This window comes from Mirounga leonina, unplaced genomic scaffold (assembly GCF_011800145.1).
Source record: "Mirounga leonina isolate KUSES-001 unplaced genomic scaffold, KU_Mleo_1.0 Mir_166, whole genome shotgun sequence".
Taxonomy (NCBI): domain Eukaryota; kingdom Metazoa; phylum Chordata; class Mammalia; order Carnivora; family Phocidae; genus Mirounga; species Mirounga leonina.
The window spans coordinates 111,344-139,147 of NW_023270418.1; the positions used below are offsets into that span (position 1 = coordinate 111,344).

Consider the following 27,804-nt stretch of genomic DNA (forward strand, 5'->3'; position numbering starts at 1 on the left):
CAGGTTGTGCTAAAAATTAGTTACTTTCCTGATGAATCACTAAATTCTACTTCTGAGATTAATAAAAAAATTAATTTTAAAAAATCGGTTAAGTGTAATGCAAATCCATGGTCGGGTTTTAAGCAGGGTGACTGCATGGTGTGAACTACATTAAAAACAAACCACAGACTTTGAAACAAAATGGAAAAGGATTCAAATGCAAATACTCAACAAAAGATGACTGAGGAGGTTGTGCCCCCTTCTGTGGGTTATAAACTCTTGGTATAAACTAAAACCACCCTTAGAAAACTAGATGTGGCCTTTCCTTTTCATTACTACTTTAATTCAGTCTTTATTTTTTAAAGATTTTATTTATTTATTTATGAGAGCGAGAACACAAGCAGGGGGAGCAGCAGGCAGAGGGAGAAGCAGGCTTCCTGCTGAGCAAGGAGACCGATGCGGGGCTTGATCCCAGGACCCTGAGATCATGACCTGAATCGGAGGCAGAGGCTTAACCAACTGAGCCACCCAGGTGTCCCTAATTCAATCTTTATTTCAGCACTCCATCCTGAAGTTACAGAGCTCAATAATAATGTTTTAAATTCCTGCAAATAAATGTGTAGATGGTAAGTACATTGAAAAGTACGTTCCTCACACTCAGGTTGGTCAATCCCAAGCCCACCCTTTACTTAAATTCTTCATCTTTGGGGCTCAGGTCCCTTCAGCATGCCCTCAGAAAGAGCCAAGTCATCTGGAAGCAATTTGGAAGCTATCTCCGCAGACGCCGTCTTAAGATGGCATCGCCCTAAGACTAGGAGGTGCTCTCAGGAGAGCTTTTTCCTACTAGAGCCTGGAGCCTGGCCCTCACCAGCCTATAGTCATGAGGGTTTCCAAAAATTCAGCACTAAAATCAGTCCCAGGCCTAGGCCGGCTGAGGGAAATGAAACTATACTCCCCAAATCCCTCTTCTGCACACTCATAAAGATTGTCTAGAACTCGTCACAGGGTCACGGAGAACGCCACGGCACACACTCAGAAACGCCCCCCGCCCCCCAACGAGAGGGCGTTAACTGCCTGCCAATGCGCCTGCGCCTGGGCCAGCGGTGGGCGGAGCTTGCGTCCTGGCGAAAGAGTCGTGCGTGGGAGCGTTCTTGCGTTGGGGGCCCAGAGAGTAACTGTCACAGGGCTTTGCACCTCAACTGCCGTTGGTGGTTTCCTTTTGGTGTAACTTTTTTTTTTTTTTAAATCTTCCTTAAAGGCAGTGCGTTGCGTGTTCCGGCTGTCTGTACTAAATTGCGCCAGAGCATTTGTGCGTGTGTAGTACTGGGGTGAAAATGATGGCTTGAGGGCAGGGAGAACTAAAAAAGCTTATTGGGGCCCCAGCCCCTAGGTAGACTGGTTCTTCTCTGCCTCTCCACACCCCTTTTTTCGCTTTCCCACCACACTCGGCTCCAACATTCTGCAGACTCAATAGGTAAGTCCTTAGATGTTCAGTGTGGTTAGTACATTGATACCTATGAGAGTGATCAGTTTAGGGAATTTGATTCCACTGAAATTTCATCATCCCTTTCAGGTTCTCAAAATGTCAACTATCAAGGAGAAGCTTATTGAGAATCTAATTGAGGAAGATAAAATCTCCCAGAATAAGATCACCATTGTTGGAACTGGTGCTGTAGGCATGGCTTGTGCTATTTGTATCTTGTTGAAGGTAAGTAAGAAGCCTATCCTGTGGCTGAAAATCAAGAACTTTTAGGTCTTGTAGATGTTGATGAGTTCAGGGTTGTAGGGCTAATCTTCTGAGAGCAAATATGTGTTCACTTAGATATCTGATTTTGACATAATTTAAGAAACGTTTATTTGGAGTTTACCGTGTGTCCGGCATTGCTAGACTATTTGAACTGATTCATAGGAGACACATTGATTGCATTGTCTTGTTACTATTCTGTTTAAACGATCCCATACCTTGCCTTCCTGGAAGAGTAATGGGTGAGTCATACTTCCCAGAAACTTATACTTAAAAAGAATTTTTTAGGGGCACCTGGCTGGTTCAGAGAAGTGTGGGACTTTTGATCTCAAGGTTGTGAGTTCAGTCCCACATGGGTATAGAGATTACTTAATAAAAAACCTTAAATTTTTTTTGTTAAAGTATTACATGCCCATTATAAAACAAAAAGTACCAAATTTGATAAAATAATGGAAGTCCTTTAATTTTCTTTTCTGTTTGTACAGCATCTTTTCATGTGCCTGTTGGCACTTTGTATATCTTCTTTGGAGAATTGTCTGTTCAAATCCTTTGCATATATATATATATTTAGAGAGATAGAGCACATATGTGGCGGTGGAGAGGGGAGAGGGTGAGAGAGATAGAAACTTTTTTTAATTTTAATTAATTAATTTAAAAAGACTTTATTTGCGAGAGAGAGAACACGAGAGATAGAGAGCAAGCATGAGTGGGGGGGGAGGGGCAGAGGGAAAGGAAGAAGCAGATTCCCCGCTGAGCAGGGAGCCCAATGTGAGGCTCAATCTCAGGGCCCTGGGATCATGACCTGAACCGAAGACAGAGGCTTAACCACTGAGCCACCCAGGCGCCCCTTTATTTATTTTTAAAAGATTTGTTTATTTTAGAGAGGGAGCGCATGCAAGCGGGGGAGGGGCCGAGGGAGAGAAATCTTCAAGCCAAATCCCTGCTGAGCGTGAAGCCTGTCATCAATCCCAGGACCCTGAGATCATGACCTGAGGTGAAATCACAAGTCTGCGACTTAACCAACTGAGCCACCCAGGCGCCCCAAGGATCTTTTTTTTTTTTTTTTTAAGATTTTATTTACTTTTAGATAGAGGGAGAGTGAAGGGAGGGGTGGTGGAGGTGGGGAGGAGCAGAGAGAGAGAGGGAGAGAAAGAATCTCAAGCAGACTCCTCGCTGAGTGCAGAGCCCAGTGCAGGGCTTGACCCCAGGACCTTGAGATCATGATCTGAGCTGAAATCAAGAGTCGGGCACTTAAGCGACTGAACCACCCAGATGCCACTCCTTTGCCTGTTTTTATTTTTATTTTTTTTTAAAGATTTTATTTATTTATTTGACAGAGACACAGCGAGAGAGGGAACACAAGCAGGGGGAGTGGGAGAGGGAGAAGTAGACTCCCTGCTGAGCAGGGAGCCTGATGCGGGGCTCGATCCCAGGACCCTGGGATCATGACCTGAGCCGAAGGCAGAAGCTTAATGACTGAGCCACCCAGGCGCCCCTCAAGTCAGTGTTTTACTTGGTAAACATGTCTGAGACCATGCATCCCTGGCTGCTAAGCACCATGGCGGACAGGGCTAGAAAGGTAACAGCTTTATTTTGAGCAGGGGGCAAAGACAAGGTAGCACTTTATAGCTACATTGTAACTAGATCCTGCATCTCCTTTGCCTGTTTTTAAATCGGGTTATTTGTTGTTGACTTGTAGGAGTTCTTTTTATATTCTAGATATCAATCTCTTACCAAATTTGTGATTTTCAAGTATTTTCTCCACTCCGTGGTTTTCTTTTCACTCTGCTGTTTCTTTTCATTGTGTTCTTTGATGCACAGACATTTTTAACTTTTTTAAAGATTTTATTTATTTATTTGAGAGAGAGAGAATGAGAGAGAGAGAGAGCATGAGAGGGGAGAGGGTCAGAGGGAGAAGCAGACTCCCTGCTGAGCAGGGAGCCCGATGCGGGACTCGATCCAGGGACTCCAGGATCATGACCTGAGCCGAAGGCAGTCGCCCAACCAACTGAGCCACCCAGGCACCCCAGACATTTTTAATTTTAATGTAATTCAATTTATTTATTTATTTTTTTAAGAGAGAGAGCAAGCGAGTGGGAGGGGGGTGGGAGGGGCAGAGGGAGAGAGAAAATTTTAAGCAGGCTTCATGCCCAGCACAGACCCTGACATGGGGCTCGGTCTCATGACCCTGAGGTCATCACCTGAGCTGAAGTCAAGAGTCAGATGCTTCACCAGCTGAGCCACCCAGACACTGCTCAATTTATCTATTTTTATTTTTGTTGTATGTGTTTTGGTGTCATATCCAAAGATCATTGCCAAGTCCAATGTCATGAATCTTTTCCCTTATATTTTCTCCTAAGAGTTTTATATAGTTTTAGGTCTTACACTTAGGTCTTTGATCCATTTTTAATTATGTATATGGTGTAAGGTATAGGTCCAACTTCGTTCTTTTGCTTGTAAATATCCACTTATTCCAGTATGATTTGTTGAAAAGACTCTCTTTTCCCCCATTGAATGGCCTTGGCACTCCTGTCAAAAATTATTTAACCATATATGTGAGAGTTTATTTCTGGGCTCTCTGTTCCATTGGTCTATATGTCTTTATGCCAATACCATGCTATTAAGAAAACTTAGAAGTTTTGAATTCAGGAAGCATGAGACCTCCAAATTTATTCTTTTCCAAGATTGTTTTGTCCATTTGGAGTCCTTTAAGATTCTTTAGAATGGATTTTGTTCTATTTCTTTAAAAAATGTCATTGGGATTTCATAGGGGTTTGCATTAAATCTGTAGAGGGTTTTGGGTATGTTGACATCTTAACAATATTAAGTATTTCAATCCATGGTCATGTGATGTCTTTCCACTTATTTGTATCTTCTTTAATTTGTTTCAGCAACATTTGTAGTTTTCAGTGTACAAGGCTTTTGCTTCTCGGGGCACCTGGCTGGCTCAGTCGGTTAGGTATCTGCTTTCGGCTCAGGTCATGATCTCAGGGTCCTGGGATTGAGCCCCGCATCGGGCTCCCTGCTCACTGGGGAGTCTGCTTCTCCCTCTCCCTTTGCCCCTCCCCCTGCCCATGCTCTCTCTCACTATCTCTCTCTCAAATAAAATCTAAAACAAAAAACAAACAAAAAACCCAAGCCTTTTGCTTTTTAAAATGTTTTAAAGGTATTATTTAATCTTTATAACAACCTTGGGAGATAGGTACATTATCATCTCCATTTATAAATGAGAATAGTGAAGCATAGATATTAAGTAACTTGCCCATGGTCAAGTGGCTAATATAGGTGAAGGGGTTAGGATTCAAACCTTGGCAACTGGACATAGATCCTGTTCTGAAAAGCTTTACTATATTATTTAGATAATTTTTTTTTTTTTAAACTGGCAGAGGAAGGTGAGAAGAAGCAAAGCCAGTTAAATTCCAGAACCCCAAGAAAGGCTCAGCAATTAGAAGTACCAATGCCTCACAAAGTGGTGGTAAGAGATGGGACAAACACAGGAGAATTGGTTCAAAGTTTATATGATCAGAAGGAAAAACACCAGATTCTCTTCTGTACCTTACTCAACCAAGAAACCACCTCTCACATCTCAGCAGGCAAGGGGAAGGAGTATATTCTTTGGAGAAATTGAATCAGGCAGGTTCTGCACTCAAGACATTAAGGACAGTAAAGACAGGCATCTTATTGAAAGCAGTAGGAATAGTTGAAGGTCTACAAGTTGGACGGTGAAGCAGAAACCCTTTGACTTCCATTGGGCTGCTAGAAAGCAGATTGTCAAAGATGAAATATAGAAAAGAAATGAAATTAGAGGACCAATCAGGAGATCCCATTACTCATTGACATTTCAGTAAGAAAAAAGAAAGAGAAGAAAATTATTCAAGAGATAAAAGAAAAAGTCTAAAACTGAAGGATGTGAGTTTGCAGATATAAAGAATTTATTGGGGAAAAAAAAGAATTTATTGAAGGGGGCACCTGGCTGGCTCAGTCAGTGGAGTATGTGACTCTTGATCTTGGGGTTGTGAGTTTGAACCCCACATTGGGTGTGGAGATTACTTAAAAATAAAATCTTAAAGAATTTATTGAGTGCTCAGCACAATGAATCAAAAAAAGCTTCCTCCAAGGCATATTATCATGAAATTTCAGAATTCCAGTTGTGAGAGAAGGTCAGTTGTTGGAGCCCATTTATTTTCTACTAGAATCCTTAGTATACTGGTAAATACCCAGTTCCTATAGATGTGCATTGTGGGATAAATGGAAAGTGATGAAGGATATTAAAATATGCATATTTATATAGTTTACTGACTTCAAGGAACATATAGGCTCTAATAAGTACTATAACACCTGCATATATCATTGAAAGGTGGACTTTAAAGCATAGCAGTATGTCCTACTTCCTTCTGCTGTACAGAATATAGTGGTCCTAGCAGTCTTCCTTAGATTAATTTTAATTCTCTTTTAACTTTACTCTTCTCTCACCTTACTTTGGTTATTCTAGAACTCCCTGGAGAAGAGATCCTGGAATAATCATAACTATTCTTTTTTTTTTTTTAAGATTTATTTATTTATTTATTTATTTGAGAGACAGAGAAAGTGGGGTGGAGGGGCAGAAGGAGAGGGAGAGAGAGTCTTAAGCAAACTCCATGCTGAACATGAAGCCCAATGCGGGGCATGATCCCATGACCCTGAGATCATGACCTGGGCCAAAACCAAGAGTCAGATGCTTAACTGACTGTGCCAACTAAGCACCCCGCTCATAACTATTCTTAAAAGATTCTGGCAGGTTAAATAAACGCAGGCTCTCTATTTGGAATTCTTTTTGAGAAATGACTCATAGATACAGTTAATTCTTAGAAAACAAGAACTTCTGGGATTATTTGAATTCTGTCTTTGGCAGTCAAGACAAACAGCTGGGGGATGCGTGGGTGGCTCAGGCTGTTGAGCATCTGCCTTTGGCTTGGGTCATGATCCCTGGGTCCGGGGATCAAGTCACACATCGGGCTCTCTGTTCAGCACGGAGCTGCTTCTCTCTCTCCCTCAGCCTGCCATCCACCCTGCTTATGCTCTCTCTGTCAAATAAATACAATCTTAAAAAAAAAAAAAAAAAGACAAACAGAGCTGGGAAGATTCCCTTGAAAAGAGAATTGTCTGGTAACTTGTTAAGAAGAGATATAATCCGGGACACCTGGGTGGCTCAGTCGGTTAAGTGTCTGCCTTCGGCTCAGGTCATGATCCCAGGGTCCTGGGATCAAGTCCGACATCGGGCTCTCTACTCTGTGGGGAGCCTGCTTCTCCCTCTGCCTCTATCTCTCATGAATAAATAAATAAAATCTTTAACAAAAAAAGAAGAGACATAATTCAAGTTGGAAATATAATTTAAAAAGCAGGCTGTGTTGGCTGTTACTATCATTCAGCTTCAAATCCAACTTTCTGTATTCTGTGGTGCTGGTGCTCGATCTCTGCATAATCTTTTTCTCCTTTACCAGTTGGCATCTTGTTAGGTTCTGCGAATAGGAAGCACTAGAGGGAAGTTGGAATGCAGGAGGGGAGAAATGATCTCCTTTCTGTTTGCTTGTTTTGGTCACTTTCATCTCAGCTGCAGCCCTTTGCTTCAGTGGTAGCTGTTGGTTCTAGCTTCCAGTTTCTTTTGGAGCGCCCAGCCTCATTTTGCCCCTTCAGTGGTATCAGTAGCAGCCAGGTTTTGCTTCTTACAGAGGCCTGAGCCTGGCTCCATCAGCACCTCCTTTAGTCTCTCTCTTTGTTCCCTCAGTCTTAGGGGTAGTGGCTTTAAACTGTGATTTCTATCTCTGGGTTACCTCAAATGTTCCCTTTTTGTCGTTTCAGCCCTCCAACAGCTGTCTAACCAGTTCCCTGTATTAAATACCTTCTTTTGAAATGCTTAGAGTGGTTTCTGTTTTCCTGTCCAGACCCAGACAGATACATAGACTAATATAGAAATGGATCCATAAACATGATCTGGTTTTCTTATCAGTTAGCTTAGAAGTGATATGTGATCCTTCTGGGTGAAACTCCTTATCTTCCTCATATTCCTGATGTATAACACATAATTTAGTACATTTTAGAATCTACAGTTTTCCAGAAAGGTCAGATGGTATCTGATCTGAGAAAAAATGGTAGCAAATAGGGACTTTGATCCTTTTCCCTTACTTCTTATCTTTAGAATCTGGCCACTGGAATCTGAGGGAAAACACTCCTTCTAGATAGTTCTGTATTCTGTTTCATTTGGTAAACTCAATTCAAATTAGAGTAAGTAAAAAAGAGACTATACAGATCTTCCTGGATTTATGATGATGTTACATCTCAATAAACTCATCATAAGTTGAAAATGTCCTAAGTTGAAAATGTATTTAAGATATAATTATTAATGTATTTAATAATAAATGTATTTAATCATAGCTTAGCCTAGCCTACCTTAAACATGCTCAGAACTACATTAGCTTACAGTTGGGCAAAACCATGAAACACAAAGCTTATTTTATAATCAAGTGTTGAATATCTCATGAAATTTATTGAATATGGTACTGAAAGTAAAAAACAGAATGGTTGTTAAGTGTATCCGTTGTTTACCCTCATGATTGTGTCGCTGACTGGGAGCTATGGTCTGGTTATATGCCCATCTACCCCTAGGTTGGAGATCCAATGTTAAATGTACTGTGCCTGAAATGGGTTCCCACAGAGGGCCACCTTTCTATTTTGGCCACAAGGATGCATATCAAAAACAACTTCAGCCAATTCAGAAATTAGGCATAAAGGTTAAATGTAATAAAATACTTTGAAAGAACTTAGTAGCTTTTCATCATTTTTAAATTATTATCTGAAGTGGAAAAAAAGCCACTTCTAAAAAATCGAACAATTATATGAAGGCAAAGCAATTAGTAATTTTTGCTACATTCTGTTGCTTACCTTGACTTCTGGTCACTCTAGGCACATTCACCAACTATCACTTTTATATTATTTTTTCTATTAAAATATCACTATACTTTGATTATAAAGTAGCCATACATGAATTTTTCTCATTTTTCTAAAACTGAAATAGGAACATTCTTCAGTACATGTTATTCAAAACTTTCATGTATTTTAGGATTTGGCGGATGAACTTGCCCTCGTTGATGTTGCAGTGGACAAACTGAAGGGAGAAATGATGGATCTTCAGCATGGCAGTCTTTTCTTTAATACTTCAAAGATTACCTCTGGAAAAGGTTAATTTTAATTAATTATTTATTTATTTTAAAAAGATTTTATTTATTTATTTGACAGAGACATAGTGAGAGAGGGAACACAAGCAGGGGGAGTGGGAGAGGGAGAAGCAGGCCTCCCGCTGAACAGGGAGCCCGACGTGGGGCTCCATCCCAAGACTCTGGGATCATGACCCGAACCAAAGGCAGACGCCTAACAACTGAGCCACCCAGGTGTCCCTAGGTTAATTTTAAAGAGTTCTTTTCAGAGCTTTAAAAAAGAGTAATGAATTTTACCAAACTGGTATCCATAAATATAAAATTAAAAATAGCACCACTCTCATTAGGACATACAGTTTAAAAGGTTAATTTTTATTTTTTTAATCATTTTTTTAAAAGATTTTATTTATTTATTTGAGAGAGAGCACAAGCAGGGGGATAATAGGGGAGCCTGGGTAGCTCAGTCAGTTAAGCTTCTGACTTCGGCTCAGGTCATGATCTCAGGATCCTGGGGTTGAGTCCCACTTTGGACTCCTCACTCAGTGGGGAGTCTGCTTCTCCCTCTTCCTCTGTCCCTCCCCCTGCTCATGCTCTCTCTGTCTCTCTCTCAAATAAATAAAATCTTTAAAAAAGAAACAATTATTAAAAAATTAATTATGAAATGCTTGACATAGAAAAAGAGTTTAAGTATAATAAACGTCAATGTATCCAACACACAGCAAAAAAAAAAAAATAAAACATTACTAATTTAGTTGATATGTTCTGTGTTACATCTATTCATGTCTCAATCCTGAATATACTGGTTATCTTTACTATGCATTTCTTTTACACTTGTATTTTAGTGACTTACCTCATATTATATAACTATGAGATATAATTGGCATAAATACATTTGGATATGAACATGACTAATTCTTGTTATGCAACAACCAATGAGCAGAAGTACATAGACCTCCCATATGAAAGTCTACTAATTGAGAGTATTCAGTTGCCTTAGATATCATTATGTTTTATATCATTTAATTTACTGAATCAGTTCAGTGGAGTCAGGTTAAAAGAGCTCCTACTGTATTAAAATACTTCTAAAAATCATTCAGCCTTTACTTTCTAGGAATGTGGCAGAATAAATACCTGGACCAATCTTTTTGCTGTAAATAACAAAACTCCTGCATAAAATATGAAAGAAAGAAGTTATCAATCCTTAAAGAATTGATATGCTCTTAATAAAGACATTTTCAGAATAGGCATTGAATGTAGTCAGGAAACTAGAGAGTTAAGCAGAGCATTGTAGCTAGTTTTCATTAGCTAGTATTAGTCAAACTTAGTGAACTTCAGTTTTGGTTTCCACTGCCTCACAGGATTTAGGAGACTGGAGACAGCTTAATTTGGGGAGTTCTATAGGACTTAACTCCATAAAGCTGGAACCCCAATGGACTACACCAGGGGTTAGTAAACTCTTTTTTGTAAAGGATCAGATGGTAAATATTTTAGGCTTTGTGGGCTATATGGTCTCTGTCAAAGCTACTCAACTCTGTTGTTGTAATTCTAAAGCAGTGATCAACAATATGTGAATGGGTGTGGCTATGTTCCAATGAGATTTTATTTACTAAAACAGGTGATGGGCCAGATCTGGCTTACTGGCCCTCACTTGCCAATTCCTTAACATAAGGATGACCTAGAAGCAATTTTTTTCTCCCTACCTCTGGGGACTGACAGTAAAATCAAGCGTCTCAGCTGCTTGAGTAAAGGAGGGAAATGGTGGCCAAGAATTTGTAGCCACAAGCTGGCCCTTATATGAATTACAAAAAAATCTTAAGCAGTCTTAAGACTTAAGATAGTTTTGGGGCACCTGGGTGGTTTAGTTGGTTAAGTGTCTGACTCTTGGTTTCTGCTCAGGTCAGGATCTCATGGGTCAGTGGATCAAGCCTCACGTCAGGCTCGGCGTTCAGTGGGGAGTCTGCTTGAAGGTTCTCTCCCTCTGCCCCTCCCCCCACTTTCTCTCTCTCTCTCTCAAATAAATAAATACATCTTAAAAAAAAAAAGGCTTAAGATAGTCTCTGGAAGAAACCCACTTTATTTTAGGCCTCAAAGAAGTTCCACAAATAAAATTCCAAAAAAATGAACATCTCATAGTAGGAATAATTAAATCTACCAAGAAAATGCATGAGCAAGAACCAGCAGAGATAACAGAAAAGGCCACCATAGATTTCAGATGTTGAAATTATGAAACACAAGTTAGAAATTAACTATAATTATTCCACTTAAAGAAATAAAGGACAAACTTGAAAATATCAGTATGAGACAGGAAATTATTTAAAAAAAACCATATTTTTAAAATAGCCAAATATAGGGGTGCCTGGGTGGCTCAGTCATTTAAGCATCCAACCCTTGATTTCAGCTCAGGTCATGATCTCAGGGTCATGGGATTGAGCCCTGTGTTTGGGCTCTGTGCTCAGTGCAGAATCTGCTTGAGATTCTCTCCCTCTGCCCCTCCCCCCAACTCTCTCCCTCTCTCTCTCTCAAATAAATAAATAAATAAAATCTTAAAAAAAGAAAAGTAAAATAGCCAAATATAACTTCTAAATAATGAAATAGAATGAAATAAAAAACTCAATTAATGGATGTAATAATAGAGCAGACATCTTGAAGAGAGAAATGATGAATCTAAGGCAATTACAAAGAAGATAGCAAGAAGTAGAAAATAGGACAGGCTAAGAATCATAGAGGATAAAGTGATAAAATGTCATGTACATCTAATTAGAAAAGTGAATGGGGAAGAGGAAATATTTGAAGATTTATAATTGAGCATTTTTGAAAACTAATGAAAAATAACCCACACACTCAAGCCAAATAATCTCAAGGATAAATACGAAATCCCTATCTAGACACATTCTTGTGAAATCAGAGAATACTAAAGGCAAAGAGAAGAAAAAGTTGTCACTAGACAAATTATAGAAAAAGGAAAGAGTAACTGACTTATTATTAACAACACCCTGAAACCAGAATACAATGAAATGATATCTTTAATGTGCTGAGAGAGAGTAAATGTCAATCCAGAATCTCTATCCAGCAAAAATATCTTTCAAGAATAAGGTTATAATACAGATATTTTCAGACAGACTAAGTTACCATCAGACCCTCACTAATAAAAATGCAAAGCCAAAATATGGAAAAGCCCAAATGTCCATTGACAGATGAATGGATAAAGAAGATGTGATATATATATATATATCCTATATGCATAGGACTGGTCCCATATATACATAGGATATATATAGGAATATTACTCAGCCATCAAAAAGAATGGAATTTTGTCATTTGCAATGATGTAGATGGAACTAGAGGGTATTATGCTAAGCAAAATAAGTCAATCAAAGAAAAACAAATACCATATGATTTTACTCATATGTGGGATTTAAGAAACAAAACAGATGAACATAGGGGAAAGGAAGGAAAAATAAAATAAGATGAAAACAGAGAGGGAGGCAAATCATAAGAGACTTGTAACTGTGGAAAACAGGATTGCTGGAGGGGAGGTGGGTGGGGGGATGGGGTAATTGGGTGATGGGCATAAAGGAGGGCACTTGAAGTAATGAGCACTGGGTGTTGTATGCAACTGATGAGTCATTGGATTCTACCTCTGAAACTCAACACAGTATATGTTAATTAAATTGAGCTTAAATAAAAATTTTTTAAAAATTAAAAATTAAGAGGTGCCTCGTGGCTCAGTGGGTTAAGCATCTGCCTTCGGCTCAGGTCATGATCCCAGGGTCCTGGGATCGAGTCTCGCATTGGGCTTCCTGCTCATCGGGGAGCCTGCTTCTCCCTCTCCCTCTGCCTGCCTCTCTGCCTACTTGTGCTCTCTCTCTGTCTCTGTCAAATAAATAAAATCTTTTAAAAAATTAAAAATTAAAAATAATTAAAATACAAATACAAAAATACATAAGGCAAAAGAAAAGTGATCTTAGATACAAGGTCTGAGATGCAAAAAAAGTATGAAGAGCACAGAAAATGGTAAAAATGAGGACAAATCTAAATAAATATAAATTGTATAAGACTATATAATGTCTTGTGGGATTAAAAAATTTAAAAATATAGCATATAAATCTGGGTGTGAAATGTGATAGTGGGGAATGAAATAGTGTTCTAAGTTCCTCAGTCATTAGGAAAGATGGAAAGGTGATGATTATCTTTGGACTTTGATAACTTAAATATGCATATTGTAACTTCTATAACAACCTTTAAAAGAATAGAAACAGTGTAACCTCTAAATTAGCAAAGGGGAAGAAGTAAAATTAGAAAAACGTACCTGGTGAATTAAAAAGAAGGTAAAGGAAAAAAATAAGAAAAGAGACAACATATAGAGCTAAGAGTTTAGTGAGGATGCTGGACATAAAGTTATTTTTTTTTAAAGATTTTATTTATTTGAGAGAGAGAATGAGAGAGAGAGAGAGCACAAGAGGGGGGAGTGGGAGAGGGAGAAGCAAACTCCCTGCTGAGCGGAGAGCCCGATACGGGACTCAATCCTGGGACTCCAGGATCATGATCTGAGCCAAAGGCAGTCGCTTAACCAACTGAGCACCCAGGCACCCGACATAAAGTTATTAATAAAAAATTCATTGTACTTATATATGTCAAAAACAAGCAAAAGAATTTAAAGCTATTATTTACATTATCAAAAATAGGAAGTATGTGGGAATAAATCTAACAAGATATCTATAGAACTTTTATTCAGAAAAGGATACACCCTCATTGAATAATATTAAATACATAAATAAATAGACCTTGCATATAGAAGTCTCATGTAAGTCTCTATTGTAAGATGTCCATTTTTCATGATTACAGATGATATGCAACCGTAGTCAAAAGCTCAAAAAGTTCTTTGTTGTTATACACACTAAATTCATTCTAAAATTCATTTAGAAATTCAAAGGTCCAAGAATAGACATTTTTTATAAGATTATTAAAAACACTTATTTTGATACAGTCTATCATCAATAATTCAGTAGAGGTTCCACTCTGCCACAGATGCATCTGTGTGGTAAGAAGCCTGTTCCCTCCAATGATTGAATGTCTGAGTGATGTCCCATCTCTTATCCCAGCTAGCGTGTGTGCCTTTCATGTTGTTCCTGCCTATTGATTGCTTCCAAATCCAGATAACCAAATAGTCCTTTATTCCCAAAGTAGGTTCAAAACAGTTGGTTCAGGCGCACCTCTAAAATCCCTGGTAAATCATGAGAGGACTAAAGTCCCAGTGGATGGCATATTGGCCATCCTTGAAGAGATTCTGCAGCCTCTGTTTGCTTGGCCTCTTTGCTCAGCTTCACCATGGTGATGGCCTGGGCTGCCAGTCAACAAAATATTATTTTTTAAAAAATATTTTGTTTATTTGAGAGAGAGAAAGCACGAGCAGGGGGAGGGGCAGAGGGAGAAGCAGGCTTCCTGCTGAGCAAGGAGCTCCACGTGGGACTCGATCCTAGGACTTTGGGATCATGACCTGAGCCGAAGGCAGACGCTTAACCGACTGAGCCACCCAGGCGCCCCCTTAACAAGAAACTCTTGGAAAAAAAAAAAAGAACAAGGTGGTGAGAACTTGGCTTTACCAGATATCAAGACTTTATAAAACTACACAAATTAAGTGCAGAGACAAACAAAAGATTATTATATAACACTGATCATATTGTAGATCAATGGGAAATGTATGGACTTACAAAATTTTTTGGTTATGGAAATGGTTATTTTTATGGAAAGAAGTAAAATTGAACCCTTATCTGATAACACACATACAAATTAATTCCAGGTTTGTTAAAGGCCAAAATGTGAAAGGTAAAACTTCAAATCGTCTATTGAGAAGATAATATAGAATATCTTTATGACCTCAGGGTAGGGAAGAATTTCTTTTTTTTAAAAAAATTATTTGTTAATTTGAGAGAGAGAGAGAGAATGAGCAGGGGAGGAGCACAGGGAGAGAGTCTTAAGCAGACTCCACCTTGAGCAGGGAGCCCAGCGCGGGGCTCAGTCTCACGACCCTTAGATCACCATCTGAGCTGAAACCAAGAGTCGGCCACTTAACTGACTGTGCCACCCAGGCATCTCAGGTAGGGAAGAATTTCTTTTCTTTTTCTTTCTTTTTTTTAGGGAAGAATTTCTTAAACACAAAGACACAAAAAGCACTAACAATAAAAGAAAGAATATAAAGCTAGAATTTGTGTTTATAAAAAGACCCTGTAAAAGAGTGAAGAGAAAGCCATAAACTAAGAGAAGATATTTGCAACATGAACAATTGACAAAAGAATAGTATTTAGAATAAAAATACTTGCATAATAAATAAGCCCCTCCTGCTCATGCTCTTTCTCTCTCTCTAATTAATAAATCTTTAAAAAATAAAAAATAAGATAAATATATATAACCCAGTAGAAAAATGGGAAAAGACTTGAACATTTCGCAAAAGAAGAAACTCACATGGCCTATAAATATATGAAAAGACAATCTCATTAGTAATCAAGGAAAGGAAAATAAAAGGCATATCAATATAACATTACATAGCCGGTAGATTGGTAAAATTGTGTAGGTAAAAGGTGAAAGGGAAAAGGTAAAAGGATGTAGAACAACAGGTACGCTCATGCATGACATGTAGGAATGTAGGAATGTAAACTAAAACCACTTTTTTAAAAAAGTTTGTCAATAGGGCGCCTGGGTGGTTTAGTACATTAAGTGTCTACCTTTGGGTCAGGTCATGATCCTGGGGTTCTGGGATCGAGCCCCACATCTGGCTCCTTGCTCAGTGGGGAGCCTGCTTCTCCCTCTGCCCCTCCCCCTGCTCTTTCTCTCTCACAAAAAAAAAAAAAAAGTTTGTCAATTACCTGGTGAAGTTGAACATGAACATATCCCACAACCCAGAAATTGCATCCCTAGGTATATTCCCAAGAGAAATTTGTGCACATATGCACTAGATACAGGTACAAGAATGTATAGTGATGTGATTTGTAATTGCCCCAAACTAGAAACAATTCACTGAATACCAATACTAAGTTATATATATTATGCAGTGTGATATTATGCAACAGTGAAAGTGAATGAACTACAGAGACACAGTTAACATGGATAAATATCAGTTATATGATATTTAGCTAAAGTAATATGTACCTTATGATTCAAAGGTGACACCGAATATGTTGCTTAAATATGCATAGATGGTACAACTTTTTGTGTGTGTGATTTTAACAACTCTGAAGAATGGTTGGTAACCTCTGAGTATGAAAGATAGAGATGCAACCTATTAGAGGTACACAGGTGTTTCTAAGATATTGGTGATGTTCTACTAATTTGCGTGATTTTTATGGAGTTGTTAACTTTAATATTTTTAAAATTGAACATATATTTCTTAAACATTCTATATGAATGATGTAATACACAATAGAGTGTTTGAAAATACATTTAGTGAGTTCTAATGGTGAAGATCAATGGAACATTATTGATTATCCAAGATGTTTTTAATTGCCTCGTATGTACAACAGTTAACACAGAGCCCAAGTGCTGGGAACACAGAAGGTGCTAAAAATGTCAAAGGGAGGAATATGAAATCAAAACCTGTTATTATGGAACTTATGATCAAGTTAGGAATGTAAGTACAACATAAACATCGAAAGATAACACAAGGAACCATATATAAGGACTATTTGAGCATTATAGGCAGTAAAGGGTATAAAAATTCAGTCAAGAGTGGTATTTATGAATGATATGATTAGAAGATGCCTAGTGGGGAAATTGGTATTTGAAGAAGTACTTGGCTAATATAATAATAATAATTGCTGACATTTATTGAATATTTACTATATACTAGGCACTGTTCTGAGTACTTTTTGTCTTTTAACTCACTGAATCAGTTTCTTAAGAACCAGATAAAAGAAAAACTATTATTAGCTCAGTCTGGCAGATGAGGATCTAAGGGTCAGAGGAGCAGGCAAAATACTTGTCCGGGGTCACACAGCTAGGAAGTGGCAGAGTCAGGATATAGGCAGTTGGACCTTAAGAGTCTTTGCTCCAGACCATTATGGTTTGCTGCCTCTTAGAGGATTGAGTTATATTTAGAACAGAAAATAACAGGTGAAGAGATGATGGCATTAACAGAATCAGGGCACCTGGAAAATCTGACATAAAATTAAGACACAAAGCTAGAAAAATAATTCTGAAGCAGATTACGAAAAGACTTGATATTTTACTTTGGTAGACCGTTTAATTATATTTGTTGAACATCATAATATTTCAAATAATCTGAACTGTGGAGAGATGACTCTGAAGAAGTTGCAAGGATTTTTCCCCATTCTCTAAAAATTGAGAGGGTAGTAGGGAGAGCTAGAGGGATGAGGAAACAGAGAGAGATTGAGAGATTACTTTGGATTTTTATAGTTAGATAAGACTTTATGGAAGTTGAACATTAAGCAAGGTCTTTGAGCAAGCATGAGTAGACTGTGTGCAGAGAGAGAACTTCCTCCTATATAGGTCTTTTACTTGATACAAAGGAGAGATAATTTTCTAGATAATGTGAAACATGTCAAAGAAATGCCATCTTTCTAAGTTTATCTTTCTAGTTAAAATCTTTACCGAGGCACGGAAAACATTAAAATGTTTATGGTTTATAAATTATCTCCTCTTTTGGATTAGAGAGATATGAAATGACCATAAATGGAGAAACAATAATGTCTTTAAAATTAAGCGGATTTCCTTTTTTAAAAGAGCATGGGGGCACCTGGCTGGCTCAGTTTGAAGACCATGCAACTCTTGCCCCCAGGGTAGTGAGTTCAAGCCCCATGTTGGGTGTAGAGATTCCAAAAATAAATAAATAAACAGAGAAGAGTATAAAATAATTTTTTTAAAAAAATAGAGATGAGATATATAGGAAATCTTAGTTTAATTTTTGACATTCATATGGAAAATAACTTCCAGGTATTTAATGCTTTTTAAAAAGTCCAGTACAGGGCGCCTGGGTGGCTCAGATGGTTAAGCGTCTGCCTTCAGCTCAGGTCATGATCTCAGGGTCCTGGGATCAAGTTCCGCATCGGGCTCCCTGCTCCTTGGGAGCCTGCTTCTCCCTCTGCCTTTCTCTCTCGCTCTGTCTCTCATGAATAAAAAAAAAAAAAAAAAAAGTCCAGTACAGGATAGTGAGCATCATATCATATTATCATTGGATTTAGTAGGTAAAACAGTTTTATGACTGGTCATCAGATTTAGAAAGTAGTTTACCTTCTTGTGAGGATCAAGAACTTCTTTGTGATCTCAAATCTAGTCCCTTATAATAGTTAGAAGTAAATATACATGCTCATCCTTAGAATCTTGAAACAGACATAAATTCTCAGAGTTTTAAGCTTCATAAGGTGTTTCTAAGAAGCCAGAGAGAGCTGACTTGCATTGCCTCAGGCCTTAATAAGAAATGAGAATGTGGGCTAAAAGGGATGGTACAATATGTTATTATTTGGAAAAAATGTGAAAACTTGTAAGTCATAGTAACAAGGCCCCCTTCAGCTTATGCAATGTAACATTACTACATGGAAAGTCTGTTCATCAGCAAATGCCAGACATGAAGGTAAATGTGTACCTTATTTGTTTATTTATTTATGATAGATGAGTATTTTATTATTTTTTTTTAAAGATTTTATTCATTTATTTGAGAGAGAGAGACACAGTGCGAGAGGGAACACAGCAGGGGGACCGGTAGAGGGAGAAGGAGGCTCCCTGCGGAGCAGGGAGCCCAATGTGGGACCTGATCCCAGGACCCTGGGATCATGACCTGAGCCGAAGGCAGATGCTTAACCAACTGAGCCACCCAGGCATGCTGATAGATGAGTACTTTAATACCAAGGTCATACAATAGCCTTTCAAAGAAGTAAAGCACAGTAATTATGGCGTTCTTGATCCAAGTATTGCCTTCTGTTTCTTTTTAGATTACATAGTATCTGCAAACTCCAAATTAGTTATTGTCACAGCAGGTGCACGCCAACAGGAGGGAGAAAGTCGCCTTGCCCTGGTCCAACGTAATGTAAACATCATGAAATCAATCATTCCTACCATAGTCCAACATAGTCCTGACTGTAAGATGCTTATTGTTTCAAATCCAGGTAAGTCTTTTATCCTCCCTTTAACTGAATAAAGATGATCTTTCCATACTATTTTTAAAAAACAATTTCATTGAGGTAATATTTATGTACAATAAACTACACCCAAAGTATATAAGAGATCTCCATCCCCCTCTTCCCTAGCCCCTGCCCACCACCACTTTGTTTTTATGAGTTTGGCTATTTTAGAATCCACATATAAGTGACATCATAAAGTATTTGTCTTTCTCTGTCAGACTTACTTCACTTAACATAGTGCCTTCAAGATCCATCCATGTCACAAATGGCAGGATTTCTTTCTTTCTTGTAGCTGAATATTAAATTAAATAATATATATGAAACATATATATGTGTGTGTGTGTGTGTATACACACAATGTATACATATATATATATATAAACATCTTTTTTTTCTTATACTGTCTTTTATTCCTGTAACTTATTCATTCCATACCTAGAAGCCTGTATCTCCTTCTCCCCTTCACCCATTTTGCCCAACCCTCCCACTACACTCCCCTTTGGCAGCTATCAGTTTGTTCTCTGTATTTATAGGTCTGATTCTACTTTTTTAAATTAAGATTTTATTTATTTATTTGACAGAGAGAGAAAGAGCTTGAGCAGGGGGAGGGGTAGAGGGAGAAGCAGACTCCCCGCCAAGCAGAGAGCCCGATGAGGGGCTCAATCCCAGAACCCTGGGATCATGACCTAAGCTGAAGGCAGACACCCAACCAGCTGAGCCACTCAGGCACCCTCTGATTCTACTTTTTGTTTGTTTATTCATTTTTTTGGGGGGGGATTCCACTTATAAGTGGAATCATATGGTATTTCTCTTTCTCAGTCTGATTTATTTCAGTTAGCATAATGCCCTCTAGGTCATCCATGTTTTCTCAAATGGCACAATCTCATTTTTTGTAGTTGCATAATATTCCATTATATACCACATTTTCCTTATCCATTTGTCTGTTGATATACACTTATATTGTTTCCATATCTTGGCTATTGTGAGTAATGCTGCAAAAAATATAGGGGTGCATATATCTTTTTAGTGTTTTCATTTTGGGGGGGTAAATACTCAATAGTAGAATAATTGGATCATATGGCATTTCTGTTTTTAATTTTTTTTTTTTTAAGATTTATTTATTTATTTATTTGACAGAGAGAGACACAGCGAGAGAGGGAACACAAGCAGGGGGAGTGGGAGAGGGAGAAGCAGGCTCCCCGCAGAGCAGGGAGCCCGATGTGGGACTCGATCCCAGGACCCTGGGATCATGACCTGAGCCGAAGGCAGTCGCTCAACCGACTGAGCCACCCAGGCGCCCTGTTTTTAATTTTTTGAGTAATATTCATGCTGTTTTTCACAGTGGCTGTACCAATTTACAATCCCACCAACAGTGCACGAGAGTTCTTTTTTCTCCACATCCTCACCAACACTTGTTGTTTCTTGTGTTTTTGATTTTAGCCTTTCTGACAGGTGTGAGGTGATATCTTGTTGTGTTATTTTTATTTTTATTTTATTTTATTTTTTTAAAGATTTTATTTATTTTTTTTTGAGAGAGAGACAGCGAGAGAGGGAACCCAAGCAGGGGGAGTGGGAGAGGGAGAAGCAGGCTTCCGGCTGAGCAAAGAGCCTGATGTGGGGCTCGATCCCAGGACCCTGGGATCATGACCTGAACTGAAGGCAGACGCTTAATAACTGAGCCACCCAGGCACCCCTTGTTGTGGTTTTGATTTGCATTTCCCTGATGATGAATAATGGGCATGTTTTCATGTATCCGTTGGCCATCTGTATGTCTTCTTTGGAAAAATGTCTATTCATGTCTTTTGCCTGTTTTTTAATTGGGTTATTCATTTGGAGGGTGTTGAATTTTATAGGTTCTTTATATATTTTGGATACTAACCCTTTATCAGATATCAGATACATCATTTGCAAATATCTTCTCCCATTCCATAGGTTGCATTTTAGTTTTGTTGATTATTTCCTTTGCTGTGCAGAAGCTTTTTATTTTGATGTAGTCTCAATAATTTATTTTTGATTTGGTTTCCTTTGCCTTAGGAGACATATCTAGAAAGAAGTTGCTATGGCTCATGTCAAAGAGGTTACTGCCAGGGCGCCTGGGTGGCTCAGTCATTAAGCATCTGCCTTTGGCTCAGGTCATGATTCCAGGTCCTGGGATCGAGCCCTGCATCGGGCCCCCTGCTCAGCGGGGAGTCTGCTTCTCCCTCTCCCTCTCCCACTACCCCTGCTTGTATTCCCTCTCTCGCTGTGTCTCTGTCTGTCAAATAAATAAATAAAATCTTAAAAAAAAAAAAAGAGGTTACTGCCTGTGCTCTCCTCTTGGATTTTAATGGTTTCCTGTCTCACATTTAGGTCTTTCATCCATTTTTAGTTTATTTTTGTATATAGTGTAAGAAAGTGGTCCAGTTTCATTCTTTTGCATGTTCCTGTCCAGTTTTCACAATATCATTTATTGAAGAGACTGTCTTTTTCCCATTGGATATTCTTTCCTGCTTTGTCGAAAATTAATTGACCATATAATTGTGGGTTTATTTCTGGGTTTTCTATTTGATTCCATTGATCTATGTGTCTCTTTTTTGTGCCAGTACCATACTGTTTTGATTACTACAGCTTTGTAATATAACTTGAAGTCCAGAATTGTGATGTCTTCAGGTTTGCTTTTATTTTTCAAGGTTGCTTTGGCTATTTGGGGTCTTTTGTGGTTCTATACAAATTTTAGGATTGTTTGTTCTAGCTCTATGAAAAATGCTGTTGGTATTTTGAAAGGGATTGCCTTAAATGTGTAAATTGCTTTGGGTAGCATGGACATTTTAACAATATTTGTTCTTCCAATCCATGAGCATGGAATGTCTTTCCATTTCCTTGTGTCATCTTCAGTTTCTTTCATCAGTATTTTATAGTTTTCAGAGTACAGGTCTTTCATTTCTTTGGTTAGGTTTATTCCTAGGTATCTTATTGTTTTTGTTGCAATTGTAAATGGGATTGATTCCTTAATTTCTCTTTCTGCTGCTTCATTATTAGTTATAGAAATGTAACAGATTTCTGCATGTTGATTTTATATCCTGTGACTTTACTGAATTGGTTTATCAGTTCTAGCGGGTTTTTTTGTGGTTTATTTTGTGGTTTTCTATATAGTATCATGTTATGTGCAAATACTGAAAGTTTCTCTTTTTCCTTGCTGATTTGGATGCCTTTTGTTCCTTTTTGTTGTCTGATTGCTGTGGCTAAGACTTCCAGTACTATGTTGAATAAAAGTGGTGAGAATGGGGGCGCCTGGGTGGCTCAGTTGTTAAGCGTCTGCCTTCAGCGCAGGTCATGATCCCAGGACTCTGGGATCGAGCCCTGCATCGGGCTCCCTGCTCAGCGGGAAGCCTGCTTCTCCCTCTGCCTCTGCCCCTGCTTGTGTTCCCTCTCTCGCTGTCTCTCTGTCAAATAAATAAATAAAATCTTAAAAAAAAAAAAAGTGGTGAGAATGGACATCCCTGTCTTGTTCCTGACTATAGAGAAAAGCTCTCAGGTTTTTCCCATTGAGGATGATAGTAGCTGTGGGTTTTTCATATATGGCCTTTATTATGTTGAGGTATGTTCCCTCTAAACCTATATCGTTGATGGATTTTATCATGAATGGATGTCATGCTTTGTGAAATGCTTTTTCTGCATCTATTGAAATGATCATATGGTTCCTACCCTTTTTTTTTTTATTAATGTGATGTATCACGTTGATTGATTTGAGAGTATTGAACCGTTCTTGCAACCCAAGAATAAATCCCACTTGATTGGGGTGAATTATTTTTTTAATGTATTGTTGGATTTGGTTTGCTAGTATTTTATTGAGAATTTTTGCATCTGTGTTCATCAGAGATACGGCCTTTAGTTCTCTTTTTTAGTGGTGTCTTTATCTGGTTTTGGTATCAGCATAATGCTGGCCTCAAAGAATGAATTTGGAAATTTTCCTTCCTTTTCTATTTTTTAGAATAATTTGAGAAGAATAGGTATTAACTCTTCTTTAAAGTGTTTGGTAGAATTTGCCTGTGAAGCCATCTGGTCATGGACTTTGTTTGCTGGGAGTTTTTTGATTACTGATTCAATTTCTTTGCTGGTTATCAGTCTGTTCAAGTTTTCTATTTCTTCTTGTGGTTTTGGTAGTTTATATGTTTCTAGGAATTTATCCATTTCTTCTAGGTTGTCCAATTTGTTGGCATAGTTTTTCATAATATTCTGTTATAATTGTTTGTACTTTTTTTTTTTAAAAGATTTTATTTATTTATTTGACAGAGAGAGAGCAGGAGAGCACAAGCAGTGGGAGCAGCAGAGGGAGAGGGAGAAGCAGGCCCCCTGCTCAGCAGGGAGCCCGATGTGGGGCTTGATCCCAGGATCCTGGGATCATGACCTGAGCCGAAGGCAGTCGCTTAACTAACTGAGCCACCCAGATGCCCCAATTGTTTGTATTTCTATGGTGTTCGTTATTTCTCCTCTTTCCTTTCAAAGAACCAGTTCCTAGTTTCATTGATCTGTTCTATTTTGTAGTTTCTATTATCATTTATTTCTGCTCTAATCTTTATTATTTCCTTCCTTCTGCTGGCTTTATGCTTTGTTATTTTTTTTCTGGCTCCTTTAGGTGTAAGGTTAGATTGTTTATTTGAGATTTTCCTTGCTTCTTAAGGTAGGCATCTATTGCTATATAGTTCCTTCTTAGGACTGCTTTTACTACATCTCAAAGGTTTTGGACCTTTGTGTTTTCATTTTCATTTGTTTCCATGTATGTTTGAAATTTCTGCTTTGATTTCCAGGTTGACCTGTTCATTGTTTAGTAGCATGTTGTTTAACCTCCATGTATTTGTGATCTTCCCAAATTTTTTCTTGTGATTGACTTCTAGTTTCACAGTGTTGTGGTTGGAAAAGGTGCATGGTTTGACTTCAGTCTTTTTGTATTTGTTGAAGCTTGTTTTGTGACCTGATACATGATCTATTCTGGTGAGTGTTCCATGTGCACTTGAAAAGAATGTGTATTCTGATGTTTTAAGATGAAATATTCTGAATATATCTATTAAGTTCAACAGATTCCTTCTTCTTGATCCATTCTGTTGTTGATGCTATCTATTGCAGTTTTCATTTCACTCATTATATTCTTCAACTCTAGAATTTGGTTCTTTTTTATGATTTCTGTCTCTTCATTAAATTTCTCATTTTGTTTTCCTGATTTCACTGAACTATTTCTGTGTTTTCTTGTAGCTCATTTAGCTTCCTTAAACCAGATATTTTGAATTCTTTGTTTGCTAAGATCTCCATGTCTTTGGGGTTGATTACTGGAAGATTATTGAGATCCTTTGGTAGTGTCATGTTTCCCTGATATTTTTATGTTCCTTGAAGTCTTGTGTTATTGTCTGTGCATTTGAAGTAGCTGTAACCTAGTCTTTACCAACTTAGTTCAGGACAGAAATGTCTTCTGTCAGCCCTGCTACGGATTCTGAGGCTTTCTCAGGCCTATGTATATGCCTGCTCCACACATCTTACACCCTGTTGTGGCAGGATTCTTGAGCTTCTATGCCTCATTTTGACCCTCAATGCAGTAGGCCAAGTGCTGACAGCCTCTCTTTTGCTTTCCGAAGGATATGGCTTAAGTTGAAGTTTGCAGTTTCTTTCTGACCCACAGTTTTGGTCCAGCTTTCTGCCTGTGCTCACTAGCTGTTTGCTAATGCTCATTCTTGCCATTGGAAGTACATAGAGGGAGCCAACCCCAGTAGGGTGTGTATGGGGGTCTGTGTGTGGAATGCTGGGATTGCCTCTGTGTTAGTTGGGGGGATCTACTGGCAGGGCATCCCCAGTGGCTCATGGGCACACTTCCTGTTGGAGTCCACAACACATTTAGTAGGATCTATGTCCCATAATGCCCCTTTGAGAGTCCTGTCTGCCACTGTCTTAGCTTCTTCTCATCCCCCAGTCATGGAGCTCAGGACTCAATACTTTGGATGGGGTGAGAAAGAAATGGGCTTCTTTGGTAGGAGTTTGCATAGCTAGTGAAGGTAGGTGCTTACACACTCTGACTTTCCTTTGTGGGGGAAATCATGAGCTAAGAAGATCTCTTTTGGCACTGAGCTCTTCCACCTTGGGGAGGAGTGATGCAAGTAAAGTCAAACTGTTCCTCTTACCCTTTTCAATGCATCCAAACTCATATTATTTTGCCCCACTGGTGTGCTGGGACTTCTCTGCTGGAAACCTGGACTTCCAGAAAGGCTATCCTATCCATAGGTGGATTGTCTAAGACTGTTTTCCAGGGGCTCCTGGACTGTAGTAAAGTGGGGCTGGGATTGGCTCATGGGCCATTGCAGGGTCCACAGCTGGGACTGAGGCCTCTGTGCCGATTACATGCCTGACACATGGGTGAGTGAGTATCCTTCCGGTTTCCTTGGTGTATAGTGCTGGATCCCACCGCTCCAGCAAAGGCATTTCTGTCCATGGGTGGATGCCAGATTGTTGGTTTTGAGGGGTGGGTGGTGAGAAGGTATGTCTTATTTGGCTGTGTTGCTGACATCATTCCACAGTGAGTATTTTTTTTAAAATTTTTATTGTTATGTTAATCACCATACATTACATCATTAGTTTTAGATGTAGCGTTCCATGATTCATTGTTTGTGCATAACACCCAGTGCTCCATGCAGAACATGCCCTCTTTAATACCCATCACCAGGCTAACTCATCCTCCCACCTCCCTCCCCTCTAGAACCCTCAGTTTGTTTTTCAGAGTCCATTGTCTCTCATGGTTCGTCTACCCCTCCGATTTCCCCCCCTTCATTCTTCCCCTCCTGCTATCTTCTTCTTCTTTTTTTTTCTTAACGTATATTACATTATTTGTTTCAGAGGTACAGATCTGAGATTCAACAGTCTTGCACAATTCACAGCGCTTACCAGAGCACATACCCTCCCCAGTGTCTATCACCCAGTCACCCCATCCCTCCCACCCCACCCCCCACTCCAGCAACCTGAGATTTTGTTTGTTTCCTGAGATTAAGAATTCCTCATATCAGTGAGGTCATATGATACATGTCTTTTCCACAGTATTGATAGATGTAATCACTCATGAAACCACCACCATAATCAAGATAAATACATTTCCATTACCTCTGAGAGTTTTCTTGTGCCTCTTTGCAGTCTGTCCCTTATTTCTGGAATCTCATATAATGGAATTGTACATTCATTAGTGAATGTAGTCTTTTTTTGTCTGGCTTCTTTCACCTAGCATGATTATTTTGGGATTCATTCATGTTGCTCGGTGTATCAGTGATCTGTTCTTTTTTTACTGCTGAAGAGTAATTATTCTTTTAAATAATTTTAAATCCTCTTTTTCTATTCATATCCACTTATCCATTGGTAAATATTTAGGTTATTTCCAGTTTTTGGCTATTATGAATAAAGCTGCTGTAAACATTTGTGAACAAGTATTTTCATGGATGTATGTCATTATTTCTCTGGGTAAATACCTGGGTGGCTTATATGGTATGTATATGTTTAACTCTGTTAGAAGCTGCCAAACAGTTTTCCAAAGTGATTGTTCATTTTACATTCCCATCAGCACTAGAAGAGAGTACTGTTTGTTCCACATCCTTGCGAACACCTGGTATTGTCAGTCTTTTCAGTTTTAGTCATTCTAATATCATTATGGTTTTAATTAACTGTATTCCCTTCATGATCAAAGATGTTGAGCATTTTTCATGTATTCCTTGGCTCTTAGTATATTTTCTTTTGTGAATGGTCTATTCATATCTTTCATTAATATTTAAAAATTAGATCCATTGACCTTTAATTCTTTTGACCTATAACTCAACCTTTAATTGTTGAATTATAAGAGTTCTTATATACACGGTATACAAGTCCCTTTGTCAGATATAAGTATTGCATAAGTTTCTCTCAGTCTGTGGCTTACCTTTTTGTGTTCTTAATGATATTTTTCAAAGAGTAAAGTATATCATTTGGTGAAGTCCAGTTTATCAATTTCTTATTTATGTTTTATGCTTTTTTAACTTTTATTTATTATTATTATTTTTAAAAGATTTATTTTATTTATTTGAGAGAGGGAGAGTGAGCTTGAGCTGGGGGGGAGGGGTACAGAGGGAGAGGATCTCAAGCAGACTCAGCTCTGAGCACAGAGCCCTACGAGGGGCTCGATCTCACAACCCTGAGATCCTGACCTGAGCTGAAATCAGGAGCCAGCCAACTGAGCCACCCAGGCACCCCTATGTTCTTTTGACTTTTAGCTAAGAAACCTTTAGCCCACCCTAAGTTTGAAGATTTTCTCATTTATTATTTTCTATAAGTTTTAACATTTTATCTTTTATATTTAGGACTGTAACTCATTTCATATTAATTTTAGTGTTTGATGTAAGGTGTCATTCATTTTTTCAATGATAATATCCAGTTTTTCTAGCAACATTGTTAAAAATACTTTTTTTCCCATTTGAATTGCTTTGACAACTTTTTTGAAAATTATCATTTATGTGAGTCTATTTCTAGATTCTCTATTTTTTCATTTATCTCCATATATATTTTTTTGTCATTTTCCATATATATTATTTTATTATTATCACACTGTCTTGATTACACTAAATCTTCAAATCAGTTAATGTAAATTCTCTTTGTTCTTACTTTTTTTTTTCTCTGTTCTTTTCTAAAATTACTTTGGGTATTATGTGTTGTTTTAATTTTCACATGAATTTTACAGTTAGCTCCTCTATTTCTATAAAAACACATGCTGGGATGTTAATTGGGA

General features: G+C 38.3%; 1 protein-coding gene, 1 non-coding gene and 1 pseudogene across 2 annotated transcripts in view; 1 reads left to right on the forward strand and 2 right to left on the reverse strand.

Moving 5' to 3' along the window:
* Positions 1-1,219: 1,219 nt before the first annotated feature.
* LOC118015671 (L-lactate dehydrogenase C chain) overlaps positions 1,220-27,804 on the forward strand; it is a 45,511-nt gene continuing 18,926 nt past the window's right edge. The window contains exons 1-4 of the mRNA XM_035012423.1: positions 1,220-1,453; positions 1,553-1,687; positions 8,820-8,937; positions 18,855-19,028. Coding sequence (XP_034868314.1) covers positions 1,562-1,687; positions 8,820-8,937; positions 18,855-19,028 — 418 coding nt within the window. The 5' untranslated portion in view covers positions 1,220-1,453; positions 1,553-1,561. The remainder of the gene's footprint in view (positions 1,454-1,552; positions 1,688-8,819; positions 8,938-18,854; positions 19,029-27,804) is intronic.
* LOC118016399 lies at positions 3,246-3,376 on the reverse strand. Its single transcript, XR_004680816.1, has one exon. It is a non-coding gene; the product is annotated as a small nucleolar RNA SNORA63 (small nucleolar RNA).
* Positions 14,086-14,243, reverse strand: LOC118015693 (annotated as a pseudogene).